General features: G+C 49.2%; 1 protein-coding gene and 1 long non-coding RNA gene across 4 annotated transcripts in view; one reads left to right on the top strand and one right to left on the bottom strand.

Moving 5' to 3' along the window:
* The first annotated feature begins 912 nt into the window (after positions 1-912).
* LOC138820628 (uncharacterized) lies at positions 913-2928 on the top strand. 3 transcript variants are annotated; one of them, XR_011369938.1, is made up of 5 exons: positions 913-986; positions 1452-1542; positions 1809-1936; positions 2371-2483; positions 2657-2928. It is a non-coding gene; the product is annotated as an uncharacterized lncRNA (long non-coding RNA). The 3 variants fall into 3 exon arrangements; XR_011369937.1 differs by having other exon boundaries at positions 973-1061; XR_011369939.1 differs by lacking the exon at positions 913-986 and adding an exon at positions 1072-1227.
* Positions 1925-12860, bottom strand: part of Slc2a9 (solute carrier family 2 member 9) — a 67663-nt gene continuing 56727 nt past the window's right edge. The window contains exons 11-12 of the mRNA XM_070012386.1: positions 5231-5358; positions 1925-2585 (exon numbers count right to left, since the gene is read on the bottom strand). Coding sequence (XP_069868487.1) covers positions 2346-2585; positions 5231-5358 — 368 coding nt within the window. The 3' untranslated portion in view covers positions 1925-2345. The remainder of the gene's footprint in view (positions 2586-5230; positions 5359-12860) is intronic.

Raw genomic sequence — 12860 nt, 5'->3', positions numbered from 1 at the left:
CTAACAGAGGTGTGCAGTAGACACTTAACAAATGTTTGGGAGGTGAATGAATGAGCTACTCATCGAGAGAATTCATTTTTATTTTATTATGGGTTGACCTGGACTATGAGGTACGATGACAGATGCATACACTTGTGCCCAGCTCTTTCTGTTGATATGAAATTTCTCTTTTTTGGCCAAGCGGGTCTGGAACTGTGATCCCCACAATCTCAGCCTCACGTGGACCTGGGATGACAGGCATTTATTATTGTGTACCCAGTTGGTTGAAATGAATTTCATAAACTTTCTGGGCTTAAAACTATGATTCTCCTGATCTGTGTCTCCTAAGTAGCCACAATCACAGCCCACTAGTGCTGGAGTAATCCAGAGGATTTTAATGTTGTTCTTTTTAGGGTGTCTGAGCTTGAACCAGGACTTGAGACTTTACTGAGAAATGTAACCAGAAATAACAAGTCTCTGTTATTTATTTATTGTTGTCTAACGAAGTATACCAAAAGATGTTGGCATAGAGCAGCAATAATTCATGTTTACTGTAATTCTCTGAGGGATTTTTAAAGCAGATCTTTGGTTGCTTTCTCCTGGCCTCGCTTACATAGCCACATCAGTTGGAAAGTGATTCAGATCGAGGCTCCCTTACATCTTCAAGAAGGCCAGAGAGAAATTGCCCAAATATACAGCCTTCCAAGAAAGAAAGCTCTAGGGCATACTGATTGTGTCCTTTTCCCTGAGTCATATTGTATGATAGTTCAGTGGCCAAAGAAACTTGTACCAGGTCTAGAGACAACATGGTAGAGTATTACACAACATGGGAGTGCCAGGAGGTGATTTGCTAGTGTCATTAATGCTACACTCCAATGTGTAGTCAGCAGGTGTCACAATGCTGCAGTGCACAGGTCAGAGTCAAAGGCGCAGAATGACAGATGTATTAAACCTGGCTGGTTTGAGAGCTGGAAGAACTGGATTTTGAACCACATAAGATGAGCCCAGTAATATTTACTTTCCAGTCATCTCTAGCATCATAAACAATATCATGACAGTATGTTAGTGGACCCGAAGTCCAGGTCAGCACCATGGACAGCTCCAAAAGCAAGGTTTATGGGAATGATAACTCCAACTTGGACACAGCTGGGCGCCTCTGGAAATAACTCGCCGTGTGTCTAAAGAATTGGATTTGGTTCATACAGTTCATTTGGTTCATTTTACTGGCGCTCTTTCCTATCACAAACTGTAAGAAAATTGAGTTTAGATTTAGTCATAAGTAAGAGGCATTTGACTTGAGCAAGAGCATTCAAAAGTTAAGATTTCACTTTATTTCTTTATTATTATTACTTTTTTTTTTACACTTTTGTATCTGGAAAATTTTGTACCTAATCACCACTTTCTCTGTATACCACTAAACACATCCACACAATCCAGCCATTAACTCTCATTTACCTATTAACTTTTTTCAGGGTTTGGAGGCAAGCCAAATATCAAACACCGCTCCTCATTTCCAGTGCTGGTGAACTCACTGTCTTCGAAAGCAGTATGCTGCCTCTTAGGGTAAGTCTTCTAGACTTGGCAGACATGTGGCACACAAGCTGATTCTTTCATTCCTGCACTGGAGACAGACATCATCAATCAATCACAATGTTCTTTCTCATCAACAACAGGCGTAGTCTCATAATCATTCTCAGTATTGTGCTTCAGTTGGATAGAGTTCAATTTGTAGTGTTTGCCTCAGTTAGGAGAAAGGTTGTTTTTGTTCTTATACTTGCATGTCTGTTTCTTTTTACACATTGATAATTTCTATATCCTGTGTATTACAGTCTAAAGTCAAGATAGCCCAGGCCTAGCATCTGGAACTCCTGGGACAGCAACACAGAGAAGGCAGAACTTGCAAGATGATGGTGGGGCATGAGGCTTTCCTAAGCCTGGTCCCAAGGCAGAGAGACAGGTGAGTGAAAGGCACTTACTGGAGGAAGTCTTCCTACTGGGCTCGGAAGGCCTAGGCTTTCATAGGGCAGGTCAGGGTCCTTAGGGCCCAGCTGGAACTTGAACTTCCAAGTATAATTTCCAGCCATAGAGTCCTCATCAGACCAGTTTCCTTTAAGAATGCTATTGCCCCAATTTCCTGTCAAAACCATAGCAATGTCACAGAAGGCCAGCCTCTATGGTACCCAAATGGTCCACATAAGGAGATTCTTTCCAGCTTCCAGAAGAGTGTGGGAGGTTGAGCTGTAAAGAGACAGTCGTGTGAGATCAGAAAGGCTCATTTTTAAAGGCTTGCGTGGTTTCAGTCATTTGAGTCCTCCAAACGTGGGGAGATCTTTGGTTGGTTGAAACGGGGAGACCTTTCCATCCATTCAAACAACCCTGTTTTTGACACAGTTGTCCGACGTGGAAGCCGTTCCGTTCTCCTTCTTGCCCTCTGTGGCAGGGCCGGGCTTCTCCTCAGGGGCCTGCACCTTGTTCCGCCTGGCAAAGGCTTGGCTGATTTCGGCGTGAGTCCTGTTCTTGGTCTCGGGCAGGACGAAGTAGAAGTAGAGTGCGCCTGCGACACATATTGCCGCGAAGACGACGAAGCAGTAGGAGTCCAGGCTTTTCTGTGGAAAGGCAGGGACAACACAACCTGAAACCAACCATTGCTTACATTTTTTTTCTGTTGTTGTTGCAGATTTGGCTTTTCAAAGTGGACCATCGCAAAAGCAAGAATATAACATTGGAAGTGTAGTGTCTTAGCTTTCTATCCAGTGTTTCCCACATTTTCTTCCCACTTCCACCATACACCACAAGACACATGGGTTACCAACAGGAAGAGAAATATTCCCAGAGAGCAGATCAAGAGAACAGTTCTGTTTTTCCACTATGTGAAAGATCTAAACTCCTGACAGACACTTAGACCCAACCTTGCACAAATAAGAGAGACTAGAGAAAATAAAAAGACATGGCAGGTACAGATGCTGCTTGGTGTCCTGATTAGAGCCAGGAGAGACCTCCGGCTTTGTGGTGACTTGGTTACCTCTGCTGCTTCTGGGCCTTGAGGGGTGTCTGGTTTGCACGAGGCACTCAGCAAGGTTTAGGAGTGAAAGGCTTCCTGGGGAAGCTGCCTCTCAAGGACAAATATCTAGTAAGCCAAAGAGGAGGCGATGAAACCCATAAGAATATTTGTTGTCTGCTTTTAGTCAATTCTATTTAATTCTTGCATTTGAAAAACAAAAACAAATCCACACCTATTTTTGGAGCATAGCATAGCATTTAGAGCTTGATCTCTTGCTCCACTCTGAGACTGAGCAGACAACACATCTGAGACTCCTCCTGACTCAGAGTCAATGGCTGTAAAAGAATAGCAGTGTTGTTAAAGTCAAGTCCTTTGGAGTAGTGCATGCAGGGGCTTTGCTCTGTGTGTGTGGGTGCCTTCCGTTGGCCCCTACCATGGGTAGCATGGAGGAGTGGAAGTGGGATCTGTGAATCCAGTGGGATCCAGATTCTTGTGCCTTTTTTCATATGTTGCTAACATGTAAGACCTGGCATTTCAGTGCACTGAGCACCAGTCAGTTTCCTAATGGGTACCATAATGGTGGTCTTGAAGCTAAAATGGGAGCTGAAATGGGTGTTTTGGTATAGCAGCAGAAACGGCTAGGATGAACCTCCACACCCTGCCACACTGAGGTGGCTGCCCTTGTAGGGCCATAGACCCGATAGCAGATGCATGCTCACCGCCGCTCCTACCTCGTACCCCTGAGCAGAGCCCCAGTCCTGACGGTTGGCTCTGCAGAACTGCTCAGGGAGGGGCCGGTAGAAAGCTACCCAGCGACTCAGTGAGCTGAGCATTTACCCAGTGACTCAGTGAGCTGAGCATTTACCCAGAGACTCGGTGAACTGAGCGTTTAGCCTTATTGATTTTGGAGTCAGATCTTTGGCAGTGTGCTCCTGTCTAGTTCATCCCTCTTCTCAGAGGAGGAAATCAAACTGCAGTGATTTATGCTGCTTGTCCTGAACACCCTGCTAGGATGGCAGGTGGGAGCAAAACTCAGCCTTGTGCTCTTTCCCGAAGCTGTGCTTGTTAGACTGTGGCTTGGGCTGGGGAGGAGAGAGGATGAGGCAGAAGGTAGTGGTAGTGATTGCCTGTTGACTCTTCCCTGTGCTAAGCACTGTTGATGGGCAGCACTTGTGCCAACCCTGTGATGTGGGCACTGTTTTTGGATAAGACAACTAAAGGGGGTGACATTTGTAGTTCCAGTTTTTGGGCTATGCAGACCAGTTGAAAATGGAGGTACTGGAGGCTCTTTCCTGGACCAATTGTCCACCCTGCCCAGCGAAGAGCAGCCCCTCCTTGCCTCTTCCCTTTGCCAGCTGACTTTAAAGCTATTAATGGTAATCATACCACTTCTGTAAATATATCTTTTATGTTATTGAAAATGGCCATGAAAATGTTCCAGCTTCTCAGATTCAGACAAAGATCTCTTTTTCAGAATATAGCATTCACGTTAAAATGATGCTAAAAATAGAAGGCAATTTTGGCACAGTGCTACTTTTACCTTGCTATTTAGATAAAACAAAAATCTCAGCTGTTTCCTACTCCCATGAATGGGAAGTGGGTGAAAGTGAAGTGTAACAGCTCCTTGGAGCAAGGCAGACAGATAAGAAGGACTTTCTTGGTAATGTAGTCATGGCCTCCTACACATCCTCCTACACCCAGGGACCTTTTGTGGATCAGTGTTTTTGCATGAGTCAAGGGTGAGCCAGGCATGGCCTAGAAACTTAGTAACAAAGCTACTGTCATACAGCCTTATGTCATAATTTAGAAGCAGCCATTCAATCAGTTCATCAAAAGCCAATATGTGGCCAGGTGCCAGTGGCTCACGCCTTGAATCCTAGCTACTGAGGAGGCTAAGATCTGAGGATTGTGGTTCCAAGCCAGCCTGGGCAGAAAAGTCCCTGTGAGACTCTTATCTCCAATTAACCACTCAAAAACTGGAAGTGGCGCTGTGGCTTAAGTGGTAGAGCACTAGCTTTGAGCACAAAGAGGCTCAGGGACAGCACCTAGGCCCTGAGTTCAAACCCCTCATCCAACAAAAATAAATACAGGTGTCAGCCATGGTGCCTTGTGGGAGAAGAGGACTTTTAGTTAAGAAGACTAGTGTAAGTTGGGGGAGGGGGGGATCGATCTGCTCTGTCCTTCCAGCTGGCCTCCACAGGCTGTGGAATGCAGGACGACCCCATAGAAGCAGCCTCTTGCCAGCCATACCTGGATGTAGGGGAAGAGGAGGCCCACGGCGAAGTTGGACAGCCAGTTGACGGTGCCTGCGATCATGAAGGCTGCTGGCCGCTGTGACTGCTGGAAGAACTCACCGGTCAGGATGAAGGGGATGCCACCTGCAGGGAGAGCCGCGCAGGAATGAGTCCTGCACCCCTGACTCCACGAAGCAGGCCATAGGACCACCCTGGGGCAGGCGTGCTCTCCTGTTAGGAGCAGCTCTGTGGGTGTGATGGTTTGGGGAGAGTTTGCTGGCACTGGAGGACCCTCAGCCCTTAAGCTCTGATGTAAGGAAACACATGTCTGGTCTGGATCATCCAAAGCAGGAAGCCAGCATCCTCTTGACCCTCTGAACATCCCTGGAAATGGCCTGATCACACCTAGGAGCCTTTGATGTCTGAACCAACCGACACTTACAGTCTAGAGACCTCCAGCTTGCCATGGAGTTGCACACATCTGTTGGATATTAAATATCAAAACGGCATCGAATATAATCTAACCTAACTGAAGGATGTGGGTTAGCCCAGTGACCTAGATGCTCAGATCACTTGCTTATAATGTTCACGTGCTTGTGAACATTTGAGTAAGTGTTAAACTGAACATTGCTGCCAGGAAGAGGCTGCGATTGGTTTTGACTGAACATCTGATTTGTTTTGCTTTTGGACAGGCTGTTGTTACTTTTGACCAGGCTACAGTTGGACTCATGATCTTCTGATCTCAGCCTCCTAAGCTCAGTTTTCATACATTATAAAGTCAAAACATCATGAGTCAAGCCATGGTAAGCTGGAAGCCATGTTTTAGGAATATTTTCAACCTAACATTCAGACTGAAGCCACGTAAGCCAGGCTGAGATTGGTTACCGTATTCTTCAATGAGGAAACCAAAGCCCAGAGTGGTCACTTGAGTTGTCCAAGGATACCCAGCTCTCAGCATCAGGATGATAACTCAGGCTGGAACTTTTGCTTCCAAATTCCAAGTTTCTCCCTTATAATTCTTACTGGAGAGACAGAGGACAGAAGCTCCTGCCCAGATGGCTCTCATTTTACCCTTAACTTCTATTGGTTGGGTGTGGGGTTAGGCCCGCCCCTGATTTGGGGGAAGGGTGCAGCCCAGAGGCACCACCACTGACAATGGAGATAGTTGATTGTCCAAGAGGATGTCCATCACTCCCCAGTCACCATGGCAACCGGATCACCAATCTGATCACTGGATTGCTCAGTTGTAGATGTACTCAGCTCTCCTGATCAAGCACCTCTGAGGTTCTGCCCCCTCCCTCCCTACAAATTTCACTCAGTGGAGTGGACCATTGGTCCCCTGCCCAGACCTGGGACCTAGGATGCAGTGTGGTTTGTTGGGTCCTGTTGTCCCCTCCCCCACTCTGGACCCTAGTGGAGCTGCTACTCTGCCAATCAGATACCATGTCGGTGTTCCTCAGACACAGCAGGGTGGGGAGTAGAAGGGGAGACACCAAACACAGCTGGAAGACCACCCGGAGGGATTCAGCCATGCTGTGCCACCCAACGGTTATTTGCTGGCCGTGGCTCTCCAACAGGGGTGGTCAGCTATGCCCTTGCCTCCAGGGAACTCCTTCATCTTCTAGGGGAGATGAGGAGACTTCTTTTAAGGGCTCGAGTAGAGCCAAGTATGATTAATACTGAAGGAGATGCACAGGGAAGTGGGATTCAGCTCAGTGGAGTCGGGGGACGCCTCACTGGGCTCCTGAAGACCCAGAGTTGTTCATGACAGGTGGGGAGCTGGCAAGGCGGAGGTCTGAACATGAGCATGGAGTCGAGGTCTCGGATATTCAATCTACTTAGACACACGAAGGAGAGAGGTGGAGAGGCGGGGAGATGCGGTGATGAAGGCCGGAGGACAGTGTCCTGTTCCTGTAGACCAGGAGGCCAAGGACTTGATCATGGAAGAAAACCACTGGGGTTGACGTGGTCAATTTCCACTGCAGACAGAGAGTGCTGCTCCTTGGGGGAAGGACGGAGGGTGGACACAGAGGCTCCTGGGGGAAATCCGGGGGGGGGGGCGATGGTTCTGTGGGAGACAGCTCAGTGGCGGCAGAGGGCAGAGGAAGGGGGGGTAGATTGAGAGATCTCTGGAGCCCTGTGTCTGAGCATGACTCCTAGCCACACACCATCAAGCCACCCGGTACACAGAGCCACGGGGCCAGATCAATGCCAGTTGGTCCCTTTTGGGCTCACATGGCTGCCAGCAAGCTTTGGGCCCAGATTGATGGAGATGGCGAGCTCGCTGGGCAGCACCGTCTCCCGCCTGCCTGGCTCCGTGGCAGGCAGCACAGGTGCCAGGATCTCCTTACTCCACTTTGTGTTCACAGCGAAGCTGGGACTGGCCTTGGGCCACAGAGCAAGTGTGTCCTAAAGGAATCTACCAGAACAGTTTGCCAACAATGATTGCACAGGAGAGGTGATAAAAAGTGGCCTTCAGGGCTGGGGGTGCAGACTGGAAGTTCCCCTGTCAGGGACTGTGTGCATCATGCTCCGAGCCGATCCTGAAGCTCAGCCGCATGGCTCCAGGAAGAGAGGTTTGGTGAGGAATGGATCTTGATGCTTCTGCAGCTCACGTGGTGCTGCTGCAGGGTCTCACTTCCCTCCCCGAACTCCTGAAATATTTGGAAGCAGCTGTGGCTCACACCACAGACTCCCGAGACTGAGCCCCTGAGAGGGGCCACCGGCCCAGACACAGAGGGGCATGAATATGTCACTTCAGAGGCCCCGTGGGCAGGATCTGGGCCCTGGGTTCAGTCAGATGAATATGTCACTTCAGAGCCCCGTGGGCAGGATCTGGGCCCTGGGCTCAGTCAGGTGGCCACTGCCACCAGTTCTTCCTATTGGCTAGCAGCTTCTCCCCCTTTGCTTTGCAGTGGGAGGGTGGAGTGCTGCTTTTCCGGAACTTTCCTACAGATGGAGGCGGGTGACGGGGTTGGGGTGGGAGGCAGGCATGGCTGGGAATCTAGGTTCTTCCTTCTCCGTCTGCTTTGCTCTGAGATTTTATAAGGTGATTTGCACCAGAATTCTATCCACATGGCCGGGGGGTTTGCTCTGTGTCAGGGCTCTTCTTCCCTCAGATTAGGGCATGGCTATGCTTTGGATATGAAATATCGGCTGCAGGCTGGTTGTTAGCTGGGGGACCCAATCGTTGAGGGGTGAGTAGATTCTGAGGGCTCTGGTCTCTCCAGTGAAATCATCAATTGTTGGATTCATGATCAGATGGGCAGTTGGAGGGGCAGTTCATGGAGGACGTAGGGCATGTCCTGGAAAGACATCCCTGGCGCTCTCTCTCCTCTTTCCTTGTCTCTTCACCCCCCCACCTCTCCCCTCCCCTCTCCTGGTGCTCTCTGGCTGCCAGCAGATGGGAAACTCTGCTCCTAGTGCCTCAAGGCCCCATGGACTGCGACGCACCGTGCAGCTGGCCTGCACAGGTAGCCGTTGCGACCTGTGACCTCCCACGAGGCAGGGTCTCTGCAGCAGCAGAAGCTGCACGTGGGTTCTGACCTGAATTTGATCCAATCCATCCCGGGACTTGAAAGAAGCCACGCTGCCTCTGGATGTGCACTTGACTCCATTCCTGTGGACCCTTCCCATCGGAGCTCCTCAGACTAGGGTGGTACTGCAGCCTGGAAGGCGCCAAGCTCGTGGAGACATTGCTGGAAACGTGGGCCCCCAAATCCCTGGGTCTGAAGTCATTACCCCCCCCTTCCCTCCCTCCCGGCCCAGCATGGAATGGCAGCTGCTCAATCTGTCATTTAACGTGGCTGAGGTTCTGAGAGACAGAGAATGAAGTAGTCATCTATGATTCCTGCGCCCCTGGTGTCTTCGTGTCTGTCTGCTGCAGGATTTAAAGCACTTCTTCTTTCAGATAGGGCTGGACACTTCTGTGTGGAGCCTCTATGGAGGCAGCTGGGCTGAGGAGCGGCCGTGGGGACGGGGAAGGGGTTTGCTGTGTAGACGTTTCCTTTGCAGTCCCTTCATTCATTCTTAGGACATCTTTGAGGGTGGTGTTCTCATAGCCATAGTATTAGTGCCCAGGGGCTCTGTGACTTGTTGTCCAAATTCAGGTGCTGTTAATCGCTGCATCAAGACAGGAAGTGTGTTCTGAGGCTGTTCCAAGCAATTCATCCATGAAGGAATTGACCCAGTGAAAATGCTAGTGGAGGTGCTAAGCCAAGAAGGCAGACCGAGATCCAGGTCTGCTGAACTCCATGGAAGTTCCCTTGTGCGTCTCAGCACAAACAGCACTTCTGAAGTCCTGAGCAACACAGCGTGACCTCTGGTACAGGGGGACAGCAGTTGATTTTTATTTCCCCGTGACTCTTTCCTGGAGGGGCATATTATCCCTAATTGACAAACGAGGGCACAGAGACGCAGAGAGGAGAGCTGCTGAAAGTTGTTCCCAGGACTCGTGGCAAGGCTAGAATCTGGTGCCAGTTTGCTTCCATACCAGGGTGAGGCTGAGAGACAGGTGACAATGAAACCCACTGCTCCTGATTATCACAGGACAGTGGCAAAGAGCAGCGAGACAGATGAAGGCGAGGGCTGAAGCACTCGGTGCATGCGTGACCTCACCTGGCGTTGCCACGTTCTACGACTTCTCTCTTGGACTTCTTCCCAGCAGAAAAATGAGCTGAGGTTTCTTCTCTGGTTGTCTTCCTTTATCAAGCATGCCCAGCCTGCAGCTGTAGGCGTCAATGGAGAGAGAGAGAGCAAGGGAGAGAGAGCCATGCCCTCCAGGAGTCAGCCCTTGCTATCGACCAGCTGGGTGGTCATGGGGGCCAGCTGTGACAAGGGACCTCTCTGCAATGCCAGCTGTTTCTTGATTAGGAGGCTGAGCCCTGCCGACAGGAGCTAAATCCTTCCTGCTGAGCACTGACCTGGCAGCTGCTGGGCTGGGCCACTTCCAGGCCTAGATTCTTCTTACTATGCAAAGTGCTAGGGTTTGCAGGCTTTGCTCTGCCACAGCTAGCCTCCTGTGGTACCTGCTGTCTCTTAGCCGCCTGGCTATACTGGGTACACATATCTTTCCTCTTCCATCCACTCCACATCTGTAGGCTTACAAAACGACTCAGCTTTTATAATTTACTTCTAGGACCATTGACTGAATTATAAGCTTAAAGAAACCTTCCTCCTTCTAAGCTGATTATCTCAGGTGTGTTTGTCCTAGCCACAGAAAGCTGACCCGCACAGATACGATCATGTCAAAGATCTGAAGGAAGTCTGAATTATCAGCTTGAGTCTCAAATACAGTCATACAGATCCCCACAGGGTCTTTGGGACATCGAGGAGGAGATGGGGTGAAAACAGAGGCAGAGATTGGAGGGATGTAGTTACCACCTGCGGCGCACCAGCAGCTCCAGTAGCTCAGAGAGAGGCAGGAGAGAGATCTCTCATGGAGCCATGGGTCTAGTGTGGCTCTGCTGAACCTTGGTCTTGGACTTTTGGCTTTCAGGGCTGTCAGCAAGTGCAGTTGTGTTGTTTGAGATCACCAGTGCAGAAGACAAGAAATGAACCTCAGAAGATGGTCTGAGATGGAGTGAGATGATTCTAAAAGGCTGGGCATGATGCCAAGACATGGCAAGTACAGAGTACATCTTAGCCAGCATTATATTAAAATGTTCATCATAATGGTGCCCAGCTGGGGAGTAGAAGACCTTTCTTGTTCCTATGGTGAACATGGCAAGTTCTATTCACAAAACCTGTTCACCTGTAGTACCTGCAAACATGGCCTCATTTTGAAGATGAAGCAGTAGTGGATTCAACCTTGTGAATGGTGACATTATAAGGAGAGAGAATTTTGAAGGCAGAGAGAGGGCCTTCCCCACAGCCTTTAGAGAAAGCTTAGTCCTAAGACACCTTGAATTTGAGCCGCTAGCTTGCAGACCTGTGTGAGAATATGTTGCTTGTCTCACTTTGCAATGGCAATGCACGCAATCACATTTGAATACGAGGCAGTAAAAGTTATAGACAGGAGCAGAATGAAGATAAGACTTGAAAAGTATCTGACAGCTCTTTGAATGGATTTGACGCACTAGCTTGGGCCTGATGTGCCCTTTGAAGGTGGCGGTCTTGGTCCCCAGCAGCGCAGGGGAGGTCATGGAGACCTCGAGGGTGAGGCTGAGAGTGACATCTGGTGACAGGAGCGGCTTTGTTCCACCATGAACTCCCACCTGCACTCCCTCAACGATGCGCCGCTTAGTCACAGGCTTACAGCCACTCACGGAGCGGAACCGCCACAAGGGTGAGTCAAAATAACCCTCTTCTTTTCACTCGTTGATCTTCTCAGGTATTCTATTACAGTCCTGGGTGACGGATGGCAAAAGCCTGCAGCTTGGTTTTCTTGTCTTATCCCCAGTCTGTCCCCAGTCCATTTCCCATCATCTTCTGCCTTGCTCTGGGTCCCTACGGACAGCCAATGTGGGCCCCAGCCTCTGGCTATTTCCTAAGACCACCAACAGGGGGCACTGTTAGCATACAGAACTGTTGGGACTAGAGATGGGGTCTCTCTGCACTGCCTCCCTTTCCACTTCATGGCAGTTCTAGCTAAACAAGTGGAAGCTACAGAGACCACCACCACCACCACCACCAGCAGCAGCAGCAGCAGCAGCAGCAGCAGCGACAATGAGCCCTGTCCCTAAGCCTAGCCAGACACAGGGAGCCACATGGCAAGCCCAGAGAGAGGTCCTTCTCCAGGGACTGCTCTTGCTAGGACTCAGCCTGTACCTCTTCCGCTGTTTCCCTGAACCCTAACCTTCAGCTCCGAGAACATCCCATACAGACCACTGCTACTGAAGTCCCAGCCACCATCTCCTGCTGGACCCTTGGCTAACGTCAGTTCATATATAAGACGCTATGTAAACAGCTCGCCTCAAATGCTTCCTTCTCCAAGGCTCTCACAGTTGTGGTCTGGTGGTTGGTGACACAACCACCAATTCCCACCGTGAGCTCCCACCACCACCTCCATTTCTAGATCGCTACTGTGACTAATTCACACACGTGATAGCAGAATTAAACAAACTCATTTTAGAGAAATCAATATGTCCTGAGCAATGACAGCTAATCTTGTTTTACATGGTTTTTAAAAAAATTATGACTACATGATGATTTGGGGCCAGGATGTGTTTTTTAATTTATGGATCTAATTATATTAATGTTTGTATACCTGTTTCTTCTACCCAATGATTTCTGCTTGGTCAGGAAATTAATTTACCTGCCATTCTGCTTTGTACATATTTTTCTGACTCCTGAAGGAAAAAGAGTCATGGGGGAGGCGTATGTGTGTATGTGTGTATGTGTGTGTGTGTGTGTGTGTGCAAGACCAGAACTCAAACTTGGTACCTAATGTTTTCACTCATTGGCTAGTGTTCTACCAACTGAGCCATACCTCCAGCCCCCATTTGATTTTTTTGAGAAGTGGTAGTAGGGTTTGAACTCAGGGCTTTGCACTTTCTAGATGGGTTCTCTATTGCCTGAGCTATGCCTCTAGTCCTTTTGCTCTGGTTATGGTTGAACAAGGGTCTTGTTTTTCTCCAGTGGGCCTAGAATGCTGTTCTCCTATTTCTTCTTCACTGTAGCTGAGATAAAAGGCACATGCCACTGCA

Source organism: Dipodomys merriami, unplaced genomic scaffold (genome assembly GCF_024711535.1).
Source record: "Dipodomys merriami isolate MVZ:Mamm:240054 unplaced genomic scaffold, mDipMer1.0.p SCAF_9, whole genome shotgun sequence".
In the NCBI taxonomy this organism is placed as follows: domain Eukaryota; kingdom Metazoa; phylum Chordata; class Mammalia; order Rodentia; family Heteromyidae; genus Dipodomys; species Dipodomys merriami.
Note: the sequence above shows the minus strand (reverse complement) of the source record. Positions and strands in the feature narration are given on the sequence as shown.